Consider the following 14,120-nt stretch of genomic DNA (forward strand, 5'->3'; position numbering starts at 1 on the left):
GGAGCTGCACTGGGAGGAGAGTGTTTTAACTGGGATTCTGTGGTGAACTACACATAAAAAAGAGATTCTACTGAAACTGAAAATCTGCATCTGTTGCCTTTACCTTGCAGGACGGGATGCCAGTACAGGCTTTTGTAGCAGAAGTTTTGGATCAAATCGTTGGTGTTTCTGTCATCAGGGATGAAATGGTAAATTCAGTTTGTGTTCCATGAGCTCTGTGCTGCTTGGTGCTCACAGTAAGGCTGAGTTTTGTTCTTGGCACTGTACTTGTGCCTAACAAAGTGTCTGTAAAAATGCTGCCTGTAAAAACTGTCCAGCCTTTGCCCACTGCATTGTTTCTCTGCTCATAGATAATGATTGACACACAGATAAAAAAAATGATCCTTTTACTTTCAAGAAGCTGCTGCTATGTCCTGAAAGTTTTCCTCCTGTACTTCTTTGTGCTTTAGCACAAAGCCATTCTGCCTCTAAATAGGTGTTTAATCACCTCTTTGCCTTCTACTTTCCAAGTCAATAATCAGCTTTGCCACAAATCCTGCAAAGAGCAGTAATTCTTCCAGATTTGCTTTCATAACTTTTTCATCCAGCAATAGAGGCTAAGTAATTGTGAATCATGTACTTGAAAACAAAAGCCTATTCCCTGATGGAGTAAAAAAAGACATTGCACATTATTATTGAATAGTAAACATTCTCCAAGTCTTACTTTTGTGGCATTCTGCTAGGACTGAAAAGGTGGATTTTAGGTTGTTCAGCAGTTCTAATGCTTAGTTTTCACAATAGAACAGTCACTCCTGTTTCTGAGAGTAATTCTCTTGATTATATTAAGAGCTAAGAGGGATAGATTGAGTGAATAAATGTGCAAAAATATCAGCTTATCACTTCACCAGGGAAGACTTGTCAGAGGGCCTTTCTTACACAGCTCTGCCGTGTGGAATTCCCTTTTCCAGCTGTAGTTTGGTGAGAGGGACAGCCTGGGCTTCTGTGCCTTGAATGCAGAAAAACAGTTGGGGTTTTTTTTCCTCCCTCCTTGGATGTCTGTTAACTTGTATCAGGCATTGGGGGGTAAGGGTCGGGTGTGCATTCAATGTAAATAAGGGCAAGCTGCAAGGAGAGATTTTGAAACAATGAAAAGATTTTAAAGAAAAATCTGTTCAGTCAGTGCCCTTCAGTTGAGGACAGCTCTCAAAGACACTTGATTTCAGTTTTCAAATGTAGTTCCCTGATTGATAGGAAGTGACTCATTGGTTGCTATTTGCTAAAATCCTATCAAGGTAGCTGCTGATCACTGCTGACTCACAAATTCCTAATTTTCCAGGATATTGAGTATGTTCGATCACATTACGATATTGAGGACTTCATTCATTTTAATCACCACCAGCAAGAGGAACATGGGCATCTTTGCCACTTTGTCTTGAATCCTGCATTTCATCACTATGCAAAATACTTTCTAAAGGAGATTCTTCGCTTGGGTCACAAATCTTCTCTTTACTACCCTATTTATCCAGAATATGTGGAGGGCAAGGTAAGGAGTGTGTGATTAGTATTTCTTGTATTAAATATTGCCATATTTTCTCACTTTATTTTTTCTTTGCTTCCATGAACGACTGCAAACTGGGATTTTCTTGTCAATCTGCAGCAAACTGTACCTTCTTTTCTTCCTGCCTGACATATTCTGGACCCGTGGACACAGCTCTTGCAGAGCAGGGCTGATCCATGGTATCCATCAGTGTCTTCAGGAAGTGTGGTGGGGAGCAGAAAGTGGAAATGGCCTTGGCTCCCTGCCCAGCACAAGGGTGATGTAGCCTGAGTAAATGCAAGGGGATCATCCTGAACACATCCCCGTGGTTTATAAAAACCCTTCCAAAGGGATTCAGGTACTCTAGACTGTGTTTCACCAAAATTCAGTGTGACCCAGGCACCTCATTGGCTTTTGAAGGGGGGAACTTGTGTTCCTGCAAGTGTCATGGGAGAACTGTAAGAACTGAACTTCCAATGGAGAAAATCCAATTCTGAGAAGAATGCAATTCAGAAGCGCTCACATATGTGTTTTGTCATCATGTCAGAAAAGGGAACACAAGGTAAAATCTGCTAGCTGTCTGAAGCTGCTGCCTGTCCCAGGCAATCACCTGGGCTCCTGGCCCCACTGATGGAAGCACACGGGGCATCCCAAGGGCAGTTCATCTCTCGGTTGTACCTGGCTGTCTTGAGACACATGGAATTTTCCCCTGGAGACTGACCACCAGCTTCAGCTTCTGCCTGGCTGGCTGGACTGGGCACCGGGTGTTTAGATGGTGACTGAGATGAGTTCTGCCCTTGGTGACTTGGGTGTTTTTGAAACCACCACTGGCTTTCATGTGGGAACTCTTTGACAGGTTAGACTTGGGTACATTTGCAGGCGGATGTGTTTTCCCATGCACTTTTGTGGAGTTCTGAGTGTTCCCATGAGGAACCAATGTTCCTGTGTAACATTAGGCTCTCAGATTCTGAAGAGGCACTCACAAAAATGCAGTTTAATGGCACTGGATGGAAGAGAAGCTGAATCTTACCAGTGATTCCAGTTTTGACTGTTTCCAGGCTACAGAGTTACTCTTAAGTTACTTAAGGTTATCTAATACTATTATCTAATAAGTGCTAAGTGTGATATTTTACTTAGTTCTCAACATAGCAATCTCAAGTTTTTAGTATTTGTGGATGGAATGGCACTTGAGTGTAATTTAATTTGCATTAATGTTAATCCTGCGTTTCCTGTAATTCTCTTATTTTCTTCCCTTTCATATTGTCAGTTATGCCAGAGGCAGTCATGGGGTAATAGACAGATACAGCTATTTCTAATGATCGAGGCTGTTCAGATGAGCGTTAGGGTTTTGTTCATTTCAAATTTCTGACAGTTTATTAACATTTATCACTTGGATGAACCAGACATTTCAGTCGGTATAGAATTTCTATATAAATTCATCTCCATTCCTTGCCAGGCGAGCAAAGGTTAGCAGTGAGCAGATAACACAGCTTAATGAGGTCAAATCAAGCTGATTCATGATCACTATGGAGAAAAATATCCTCCTGGGGAAAATACTTGTGCTGAAAAATCCCATAAACCAAACCACTTGTTTATCTGTCATTCCCACAGAGATAGTAATGTAATTACTCTCATAATTATCTTCATTAGTGTCAGGAATTATCTGCAATTCATTTCTCTGCTCTGAGTATGTTTGTTTATTTGCTGATTTTTGTCTCAGATTTAGCCAACAGAACTAAGAATTGTGTGTTTGTGAAGCCATGCAGCAGACATCTGTGATGCACTGCTCTGACATTCTCTCTGCTGAAATATGGATTGCTGTCTTTCAGTTCCAGCATCCCTGCGCTCATTCCCTGACATCTGCCCTTCATTACATGGCTCCCGTGCGGCCGAGACGACAGATTGTCTATCCTCTGCAAGGGCTTGGCGTGAGCGCTCCGTCGGAGCAAGTCTCCAAGGATCAGGTGGGTAACAGCAGTGGCAGCAGGCGGGGGGCACGGTGCCAGCTCGTGCAGGGCCTGGCAGATGGGCTGGCATTAACCTCCCTGTGCTCACGGGCTGCTCCTTAATTACAGCAGCCGCGCTGGCTGCCCGATCCCGCTCTGCTGCCACGCCCGGCACACTTGGCGGCCGCTGGAGCAGAGCCCTTCCCACTCCGCTGCCCACCATGGCAGCGCTTTGTCATGGCCTCCCAGCGTCTTCTAAATGCTCTGCCTGCTGCTCCTGCTAGCTTTGTTTAGGTGTCACACTCTGCAAGCGGAAAAAAGACAACGTCATGCTGTTGCCTCTTTCTGTAGAGATTGCTTCGGTGCGTTTTATTTTTCAGTCCCAAAGTCAGGTTTCTTCCATGCACAACATACCCTTAAAACACCAAGTGAGTTAACAGCAAAGGAGAAGGTTGTTTTCACTAGCAAATGGTTTTACAAAGAACTGGTGTGGCCTGGAGGTTCTAAACGAAAAGTCTCTTAAAATTTCATTTTTAAAATAACTTACACCCCATTCCCTTACATTTTTTAAGAAACTAAAATTTCGCATGAAGGTGATTCCTCAAAAGAGTAACTACTGAAGCTGAAATATTAGGAAAACACAATTAGTGATGGATTCTCTCAGCAGGTTGTAGTAATTTTGTGGAGAAACATAATTAGGGAGCTTTGTCTGTCTGCTAACTTCCAGTTGGCTGAGATGGGCTTCCATATAATATTTTTAGAGCTGTCCTTTTCTCAGTTAGTCGGTAGGTTTTGGCACCTAAAACTCTTAATTAGGCAGCAGCTGGCAAAGCGAAATCCAGAACATGGCTAAGGCTGTTGGTCTGCGTTCGGCTTTGTTCAACAGCCTTCCCTTCACATGCATGTCTCCTGCCTTTCTCTTCTTTGCAGAAAGAACTCTGATGCTTTCCTTTAAACTGCTTCTTATTCCTGATCTTTGAAGTGGTTGCTCTCTTCCTAAAAGAGCTCATCTTAGCATTTTTGTTGAAGCTGGAAAATCACAGGTGTTTGAAAAATTTGCAAATCTTTTGTCTGCTCATGTTCTTCCCAAGGTTTTCTGAACTTCTCTGTAGGTAGTGGCATAATGGTTTAAAATCTCAGATTCAGATTTCTATTTAAAAGAATGTGTGAAGTTTTTGCTAAGAAGTTGTAGTGGAGAAACCCCAACTCAAGTCCAGCCAAGCTTCCATGCATCTGCCTCTGCATGAATTATAGATTTTTGACAGACTGTGCTCTATCAGAATGGACATCTGGGGCTAAGTGCTGGGTCGTAACTTGAGGATAAAGCTAGTCTGCTGCTGCTGCTGGCTTCTCTGAAATATCAAGAACTCGAAACCACATAAAGCTAAATTGACTCTTCTGTCGAGTGAATGAAGCGACCTTTGGCCACCCTACGTTGGGAAGCTGTGTAACATAAGGAGCAGGCTGCCATGGCAAACTGAGTGTACTCATGAGTAAGGAGGGGGTGCTGCTTTGAGACCTTGGTTTGCAGCCAGGCACAAGGCACTTGCCATCTCTCTGCTCAGATGCCTCGTAAAGGAAGATTGATCCCCATCAATGATCTTGCACTACCTTGCCAAATACTCTAGTGAAGTTACAAATAAACTGAGGTGTGTCTTATAAATGAATATAACTGAGTTTCAGTAGGCACAATATTATCTTTCTGCCTTTTTGTAGAGATTAAAAGGCTTCTCAGACCTACTGTAAACAGTAAGGTGCAATCTGTGAGGCAGAGAACAACCTGTCTCACCAAGGAGATAAATGTGCTAGCTCTGCAGAATGGAAAGGCTGAGAAGCATCACCTTATGAAATACAATGAGACAAGGTGAAACACATTTTGGTTCTAGAAGCTGCTAACGGTCTGGGAAGTGAGGGAAATAGGACATGGGAGAACAATGTTGTGGGCAAAGTGTGGAGAAGAGAATGGAGAAAGGCAGACAAAGGGTCTGGAGTAGGAATTAGTGGGAAGCTGTCTGAGGCCAACACTTGCAGAGGAGTAAGGAGAAAATGTCCCCTATCATCTTTGTTTTGATGGTTTCAAATGAGATCAGGGCAGGATCTTGCAAGATGTTTAGATTGGGCAAGCAGGGATTCCAAGCATTTGAGACCACTCCTCATTTCTTTGTCATGTCTCTATCCCAGCTCACCTAGCTGGTTTAAACTGAGGGGGCTTTGCCCTCTCCTATTTGAAAGCAGCTGCTCTAGAGGTGAATTCATGTGTCCCACAGAAACTGTGTTCCCATGAGCTGGAGGGCAGGTTATCACTGTAATTGCTGCTTTAGAGTGCTCTGCAGTAGTGGCAGGATTTGCCACATGAACTACAGGATGAGGACTGTAAATGCAAGTTGATTTCAGAAATGTAAAATTTTCATTGATTGCCTGCCCTAACTGGTTGCTTGAGTATCTGTTGCTGGTAATGGGGATAATTGTGGTGATATTCTTGTTTTGATACCCACAAGATGCCCCTTGATATCTAGTAATCAACAAATCAACATCTGCCTCTCATCTGTCGCTTTTTCAGCAGCCTTCCTCTTGTTCCAGCCCTTCTCGAGCTCTTGCTCCCCTTTTCTAGCTGCAGAGTGTCTTTTTCCCCAGTGAGAGCTTGGGGCTGAGCAGCTCAGCAGTTCTGTGTGGGGCACAGCTCCTGATTTGTGTGTGGATGTCTGTGGGCCCCCAGCAGCTCTGTATCTCAGCGAGCACGGGTGGGAGCCCTGGGGCTCCATCAGTCACTGTCTCCCCCAGACATTCCAGCCTGCTTAGGGCACGAATGGAATTCACTCATAGATCCAGATCCAGGGCACACACGAGCACTTTCCTGCTTCCTTCTTCCAAAGCCAGAAGAGAAACCATCCATCTAAGCCACAGAAGCTCTGCTCTCAACTAATTCCTGAGCGCTGCCGGTCCACATGGATCTCGTCTGTGCTGGAGAGGTGGTTTTCCTGCAGGTCTGGATCAGTTGAGCACAATGCGTGGCAACTTGTTCTTGTTGTCCCTCTGTCAACTCTCTATTCTTCTGTGGTGCCTGGAAAAAAAGGGGAAGTGCCATGTGTTGCTCTCCCGTGGATTGCTGGCCTGTTCCCTCCTGTTTCATGCAGGGAGCATGACTTGTGCCTTGTGGTTTTAAAGGAAACATAGATCATTCCTCCCGTGGGCTCTCTGGCAGAGCTAGATGTCAGCTGGAGAAACCTTACATCCTAAACTCCAGGAACTTGCCCTATAACTCTACAGCCAACTGTTACCTGTGTGGCCATTTACCTGCAGTTCTCCTCTCATCCTGTTCTCTCCAGGCCCTTGTGGCATTTCCCCTGGTTCAGTCGTGTTTCTGGTTTGAGACAGGCTTTTGGTGTGTGTTGTGGCTTATTGCTAAAATGACTATGACTGCAGAGAAATACAGAGCTCAGGAGCTCTCCCTGCTCCTCCCCTATTTGCCATCCTTTTCATGAATGCTTTGCTGTAGGTTTTAAGGCCATCACACGTTTTTTTCATTTATTCTCTTAAACTACAGCTCTGTGCTGCTTCATCTTTGCCTCAGAAACCCTGTCACCTCCCAAGCAGTGGCTCCATTTCCTGAAGGGCTGTAAATTTTTCCTTACTTCTTATGCTTTGAGATTGGAAGTACATTTTGCTGCTGATTTTGTGTGTCTGTTCCTACCAAACTCTGTCTCCCATTGCTCTGCTGAAGAGATTCGGATAAACTGGGTAAGACTACTCTGAGAAGGCACAAAGCAGGAGATGTTAAGCTTGCCTCCCATTAAGTCTCCCACTGCAGCCCTCTGGAATGACACAGTTGCTGATTTGCATCTAGTCCTGAGGTGTCCAGACTTGAGGATACTTGTTGAGCAGCAAGTGTGGCAGAGGTGCCACATCTTGGCTCAGAATTGCATCAGCCACACGTCTGCTGTGCTGGAGTTCAGGGCACAGACCTGACAGAGCTCCTGCCTACTCATTAGATCAAACACTTTGTACAGCTGTGCCAAAGCAAAAGGAAATCTCTAATTTTTGTATTCTGGATCAGCAACCAGTGCTGGAGTGCCAACTGGCAGGAGATGCAAAGATCCAAACTCTTAATTCCCTCAGTGTTAAAACAGATTAGATTATTATTCTGGTTTGCACATCTGTCAGTCACTGCAGCCATGTTACAGGAAAAACAGTCGGTTACAGCAGAATCCTGAATATCTTATAAAGTGCTCCTGGCCTTCACGGTGCATGTCATTATTGGTGGAGTAGAAAGCTATAGGTAATGAAATAATTCTTAATTATTTCTTCATAAATAAACAATTTATAAACTTGTTTGCTTTCTCACCATCTGGGAGCATTCTGTTCTCCATCTGCTTCATGTAATTATCAATGTAAGGGAAGAATAGGTGATATAATTAACAAGAATAACTGATCCACAATGAAGAACAAAAATGGCACACATCTGTTGAATTATTTCCTTGTTTTTGCCCTTTTATTATTTTTCATGCTATTGGGTTTATTATGTTTTTATTTCATGGCTGCATTCAAGCTGTCAGGCTCTATTGCACAGTTTAGAATTGTTTTTTCTGCTCCAGCTCATAAAAAGACAGAACAGTTGCTGAAGCCCATGAAGTGTTGTATAAATTTAGTTAGTTCAGTGTGAGGTTCAAATAGAAAATGGAGGCCAAGGCACTGCAAAGTCAACAGTTTCCAGTGCAAGTGTGGTGGTATTTTTGTGTGTTTGTCTGATTCCAGGATGATGGTTATGGTAAAGGCTATGAGTAAATGGCCTGAGAGCAGTTTAAAATAATAATTAAAACAAGAATATGAGAGGAAAATGCATCCTTGCTTTTAGATTCATCCTAGATCTAGTTCCATTGCAGTGTATGTTCACAACTACATACTGAAATGACTTGTGAATGTAGGAGCCTTCCTGGATGATTCTCTATTCTCTGGGCTTTTTATGTCCATTATAAAATTGCAGGACTCTAAAAGAGTATGTATTTACCATGTTTTGTAAAAAGAAAAGCAGAAATTAGCTATCAGGTAAAACCAGAAAAAAAATCTGAAACATTTTTGAACTTGACGAATTTTCTCTTCTGGGGAAACTTGTTTAAAAACAAAAATGAAACTGATCTATAGGAGTGTTTCTATAGAAAACTCATCTTTAGATGCTGGTGTCCCCTCCAACAAACTCCTGGGGCTCTATTTTATTTACTTACTCTCTGTGGCTTCTATTTCTGGTGTTTAGACCTGTTCATTACCAGCTGTCTGAACCTTTCATTAGTGCCCAGACTGAGCACAAGCCTTTACCTTGACCTGTGCAGGCAGAGAATCAGAAAGGACTCAGAACTGATGGTTTGACTGACTGTTAACAACACCTTGCTGTCCAGTCCCAGCCAGTCCACAGTGTACAGCCTGAAAATTTTAGCTCAGTTGTAATTTAAAGGTAATAAAAACAAGGACTTAAAATCAAATTTTAAAACATGGGGGAGAGGCTTCCACAGAACAATCCATTCTGAGCGAACAAATCTCTTTGCTTCCAACTGCAGCTGAGAGTGCAAACTGTGTGGTTTGTCACCTTATGTGTCCAGAGAAAAATGTCAAGAAGGTGGAGAGGGAGAGGCACAAGTTCTGTGAAGCAGCAGAGCCTCTGCTTTGAAGTGTGTGCCCATCCTGGGCACTGGCCATTCCCTGTTCTGGTCTGCAGGCACGACCACAGGAACAGCCAGCTCTGCTCCTGGAGGTGCTTCTGGAACAGCAGTGCTTGGAGTAACTCAGGGGAAGCAGTCACTGCTGTTTTCCCCTCTGTCTGCCTTGGAGCTAAGTGTGTGCTGGCTTGGTAGCATACCTGTAGCAAATAAAGGTTTATTCTGTCAGTTTCAGCTCTATTTATGTGTAGTTGAAGCACTGGAATGTATTGAATATGGCTAAAATATGGAAGGTTTTTCAGGGTTTGGGGTTTATTTTCATCATTAGGTCTCTACTAAGATAAAAAGCAAATATAGCAGAGAGCTTAGGGAGGATGGGCAAGAGAATTCCCCGCATTTTAAATATCAAGGCTCATGTATCAAAGTTAAAATGGCAGAGTTCCTTCATGTTACAATTTGTGTGTGGACACTGGGATTACAAACAAAGGCTTGTTGTGGATAGTTTTCACTTAACCAGAGGAGTAGTATTAATTTTTAAAGCAGTAACTGTTGCTTAAGATGTTCATGTGCTTGAGTAATGAATTTTTAATGCTTTTGTAGTATGTGCATGGATGAAAATCCATTATTTATTGTTCTTCCCCTTGACTGGTGAAGGTGATGGTTTTATGGCACCAGCAGGCACACAAACAGGCATTCTGCAGTGAGGCTGATAACAAATTTCCTCACTGTAAATGTCAGTGGGGTTTGTGCTATGCTGCCATTACATTTTGTTTGGAAGGCTGAGTGTCACACCGTTGTGGGAGGCACCAGATGGCATCATTAACAGGAATGTTTACCACTTATGTGCATGTGTGAAATTAAAAGTAAGATGACCTATCTTTGTTTTGAAAGCGTGGTGTCAGTGCTGTACAGGTGTTAATGACATTTGCAGTAAACTGAAATAGGCACTTCTGCTTACGAACAGGTCAGACTTGGCTTAAAGCTTTTTTAAAGCTGTTTGTTAGATTGATAATTACAGCTTATGAGAAGGAAACAGATATTTTTTTCCACAGAAAGGTAACGTTTGCGGTTAAAAAGTGGAGAAGTATATCTGCTTTCACTAAAACACGATTGGCTGACCCTGTAAATCAATCTCCCTTCATACCCTGGACTACTATTTGTTATCTCATGTCCATTATTTTCAGTATAAAATGTTATGATTTTTATTCTGTTTTTTCAAGCTTTTGACTTCATACCATTTTTACATTTTTCATTGAGTTCAGTATATTTGAATTGCTGAGGTGCCTGTGCCTTCTCTTGCTCTGGCTCCACTCTGTCACTGGTGGGTGTGTGTGTGTGGGCAGCTGCCTCTGCAGGCTGGCTCAGTGTGCCCAGAGACCAGCGCAAGCTGCCCCTTGTCTGCTGCTCCTGTGCTCAGGCCAGGGGTCCCTGTAGGGCTCCTTTCCCCAGGGACTGCCAGGCATGCTTCTGTCTCATAGGGATGTGGAGCTAAGGGATGTGAGGTCAGTCCTTGGCCAAAGCCCAGGTTTGTGTTTGCCGCTCTCTTTGCTCCTGCCTTGAAGAATAAGCCACAGACAGATGAGCTGGGAAGCAATGGCTGCTGTCAGAGAACGAGAGCCAGCCATGTGCTTTACCCCCTTGCCAGCTTGAATGCTTTGATTGAATTCCTGTGCCTTCCTGTCCTTCCCTTTCTTCCCAGAAAAACAGGGGAGAACTGACCTCTCTGGAAGTGGCACCATTCTGAGTTCATTTCTTTGGCCTTTGAGGCAGAGCAGCAAGCAATAGTCAGGTCCTTACGTGAGTGTGAGCTTCCCAGCCCTCTCTGGGTGGGGATCCAAATGTCAGTGCTCAAAGGAAAAAAGCGCATCTTTTTACCATGGAAACAGTGGTTCTGTGAGGAAATTAAATAGACGTGTCCATGCTCTGCTCTCTTCTGCTGCTGGTTGGAGTCAAGCAGGAAATCCCTGGTTTCGTATGGAGCCATAGGGACTGGCGTACGATTGCTTATGAATATAGAGGTGGCTTTTTCCAGAAGCTGAAGATCAGCATTTACCCACATAGGCATAATAATGGTGTAATAATACTGACTTCATTAATAAAGGCTTTGGGGATCTGTGGATGAAAATATTCTGTAAAGGTGAGCTGTTATCTCTCCAAGCCACACTTCCTAAAGAAGGGTTCCTTGACAAAGACAAAACAATTAAAGCTGCACTCTTCATCACTGTTTCTTTTTCTGTTTTCATTTACTTCTGTTTCTGGTGTTTGTATACATCTGTGAATGCTTGGAAACAGTTTTTGAAAACATGTTTGCAGAGATTTCTAATGAGGCTTTTTGGAATGTAGCTGGTATTTAGAAAACAATTCCTAATGCAGGCTGGGAAAGCGTGCATTTTCCAACCAGTTTTGTTCATATCGCCTTGGTAAACATTGATGTTTCTTTTTTTAACTTGTGGTTCAAATGGAGCTTGAAATTAAAATAGCTCTGTTTGCTCACCTTCTTGTTTGCCTGTCACTGTCGCTGAGCTCAGCACTACTCTGCTAACAGGTTTGTTAATTGCTTTCTCTGCTTCTGATGGTTTTTGCAGTATCAGTTCAGATCATGCGGATTCTCTATCGCAGTAACTATCGCTGGGATTTCTCAGTAACAAATGTTGAAGTAAAACAAAAGCATTGCAGGTAGATGTAGAATCCTGCAAGCCAGGGCTGGGAAGGCCCCTCCAAGTAGGGAGAGATGAATGAAGTCACCAAGAACAAAACAAATGAGGCTGCCCTGTGTTTGCCATGCAGTGCCCCGAGCAGCCCTTCTGAATGTGGACCACTGCTAGGTACTTGAACTGCAGCCAACGCTCCAGTGCTTTTAGCTGGGCGAAGCCCAAGTCCTCAGGGTCTAATAAAGTCAACTCTAAGTTTAATGGCCAGAGTTGATAGCTTTAGAGGTCTTTTTCAAATGAAAGGATTCTGTAATGTTGCAAATTCTGCAGCATTATGGAGCCTTTGCATGAGGAGTCCCAGAGAGGAATGCAGCAGCTCTGACACACCACTGAGTGTTACTGGGATAGACTTTCCAGTGCCCAGCTCAGAACACAGTGTCAGGGCTGAAATACTTCATCAAAATTTTTGGGTTTATATTTTTAGGTGTTCAATTTCCATGGTTTTGTTTGTTAGGACGAAGTTTAATGTAAACCCTGACTTATTGTAGAACAATTATTACAAATATATGTAGAGAAGCTAACGTAAACCCTGACCTATTGTAGAACAATTATTATAAATATATGTAGAAAGCCTACAGCTATCCAAGGGTCCAATGTCTAAAAACAGAACTAAAAGGAGCCTCAAAATACTCTGGATGTGAGTTTGTGCCATCAACATCAAATGTGAAGTTGTGGGTAAATGTACCATGAATCCATTCCCAAGGCATGTGCAAAGCAAACAAAAGCTGGACATGAAGCTGTATGTGGTTGGAAAGTGCAAAGGAAATAACGTGTTTGCTGAAACCTAATCAATATTTCATGACTCTTTTTCCATTGGTTGCTTGGGGTAGTAGAATGTGTGAATTTTGGATGCCGTAGATTAATCCTGCTCTGGCCCGTGTTGTGTTGTGAAATTGTAAGTGAAAGCCGTGGTTCCATGCAGGGTGTGCGATGTCGGTGTCTGGGGGCTGCATCAGTGTTTTAACAAGGTCCAGTGTGAAGGCTCAGAGTGATGGCACTGGCTGTCTATGTGCAGGAATAGCCCCATGGGCTGATGCCAAAGGGCCACCCCTGTCCATGGCCACCCCTGCCAGCTCCTCTGTCCCTCTGCACCCGGACAGGAACAGCACGGGGGGTAGGGGTGCCAGTACCACAAATAATCATCTGATAACCAAAGAAAATCCTCCTTTCTATATATGCCTTTTTACCAATGGCAATTAATGCTTTTTACCTAGCATTAGTTAATGATTGCTGGTTTATTTAATAGATTGGATACATAACAAACATGTTAGCTTGCTATTGACCTGTCAATTATGATGTCTGATTACCCCTCTGGAGAACACAGTTTGTCCTCACATTTTGTTAAAATAGGTGGTATTATGGGACCAGTCCACCTAATTCCTCACTCCCTGGGGCCATTTAGTGTACTTAGCTGTAGAAAGGTGATTTCTGGAGCATGACAGCTGTTGGTGCTGGGGCTGTTGTGTGGGGAACAAACCAGGTTATATTCTGCTCATAGGCTGCCTTTGTGTCACTGATACAGGAGCTGTTTTGTAAATTAGACAGCTCTTTCCAGGGAAATTGTGTTCCTGCTTTCATTGCTGCAGTGCATTAAAATAAACCACCAGCACAGCAGTAGGAGGAGATGTTTGAGCTTGGCATTGCCTTGAGGCCTGTTGGGTTTATGCTGTTTGCTGCTGGCATTCCTGCCTATTTTCATTGATTTGGTACATTACAAGTCGTTTCTTTTCATGGTTTTTACCATTTTATTAATTTATTAAGAGCTGCATTTTAACACAAATATCACTTAATCATTTTTCCTCCAGAAGGAGGAAAACTCTTGCTTTCCTAGGAAGTTGTAAGTCTGTGTGTGCAGCAAAACCCAGCCTGTCAGAATTGCTGTCTGCCAATCCCAGGAATGTGATTGAGGTGAGGCCACAGAATCCTCCACAGCTGATTGTGGGACTGGGAGAGCTCCACACGTGTCAGCAGAGCACCAACTCCTGTAGCTGGGGCATAACCATTTAGCATGTTATAAGAAATGCAGTCTGAGTTTGGTTTTAAGTCGTGGAGGATGTCTGTAATACTTGGCACTGTTTCTTCTCATTTCCTAAAATCTTTTCTAAAGATGTATGCTTCCAGGGAAATACAAAGGGCTTTTTCAGCTTCTGAAATGTGGAAATGTTACAGATTTAGTCTGTATTATTTAATTTATGATTAAAACCATTTTTGCTGGCAGATCCTTGTGTAAGGAGTGTTCAACCATTTCAAGAGCACTGGCTTTAAATGGGATGATGGAGGTTCTCTGCAGGGATTTGCC

The 14,120-nt window shown here is 43.2% G+C and overlaps 1 protein-coding gene across 3 annotated transcripts in view; it reads left to right on the forward strand.

The window, feature by feature from the left end:
- Positions 1-14,120, forward strand: part of CFAP61 (cilia and flagella associated protein 61) — a 94,461-nt gene that overhangs the window by 26,898 nt on the left and 53,443 nt on the right. For all 3 annotated transcript variants that reach the window (XR_005256535.1, XM_038133760.1, XM_038133761.1), the window contains exons 16-18: positions 111-188; positions 1,316-1,522; positions 3,346-3,480. Coding sequence is in view for 2 of the 3 variants with exons in the window: in XM_038133760.1 (XP_037989688.1) it covers positions 111-188; positions 1,316-1,522; positions 3,346-3,480 (420 nt within the window). In the remaining variant the exon portion in view is untranslated. The remainder of the gene's footprint in view (positions 1-110; positions 189-1,315; positions 1,523-3,345; positions 3,481-14,120) is intronic.

Source organism: Motacilla alba, chromosome 3 (assembly GCF_015832195.1).
Source record: "Motacilla alba alba isolate MOTALB_02 chromosome 3, Motacilla_alba_V1.0_pri, whole genome shotgun sequence".
Lineage (NCBI taxonomy): Eukaryota > Metazoa > Chordata > Aves > Passeriformes > Motacillidae > Motacilla > Motacilla alba.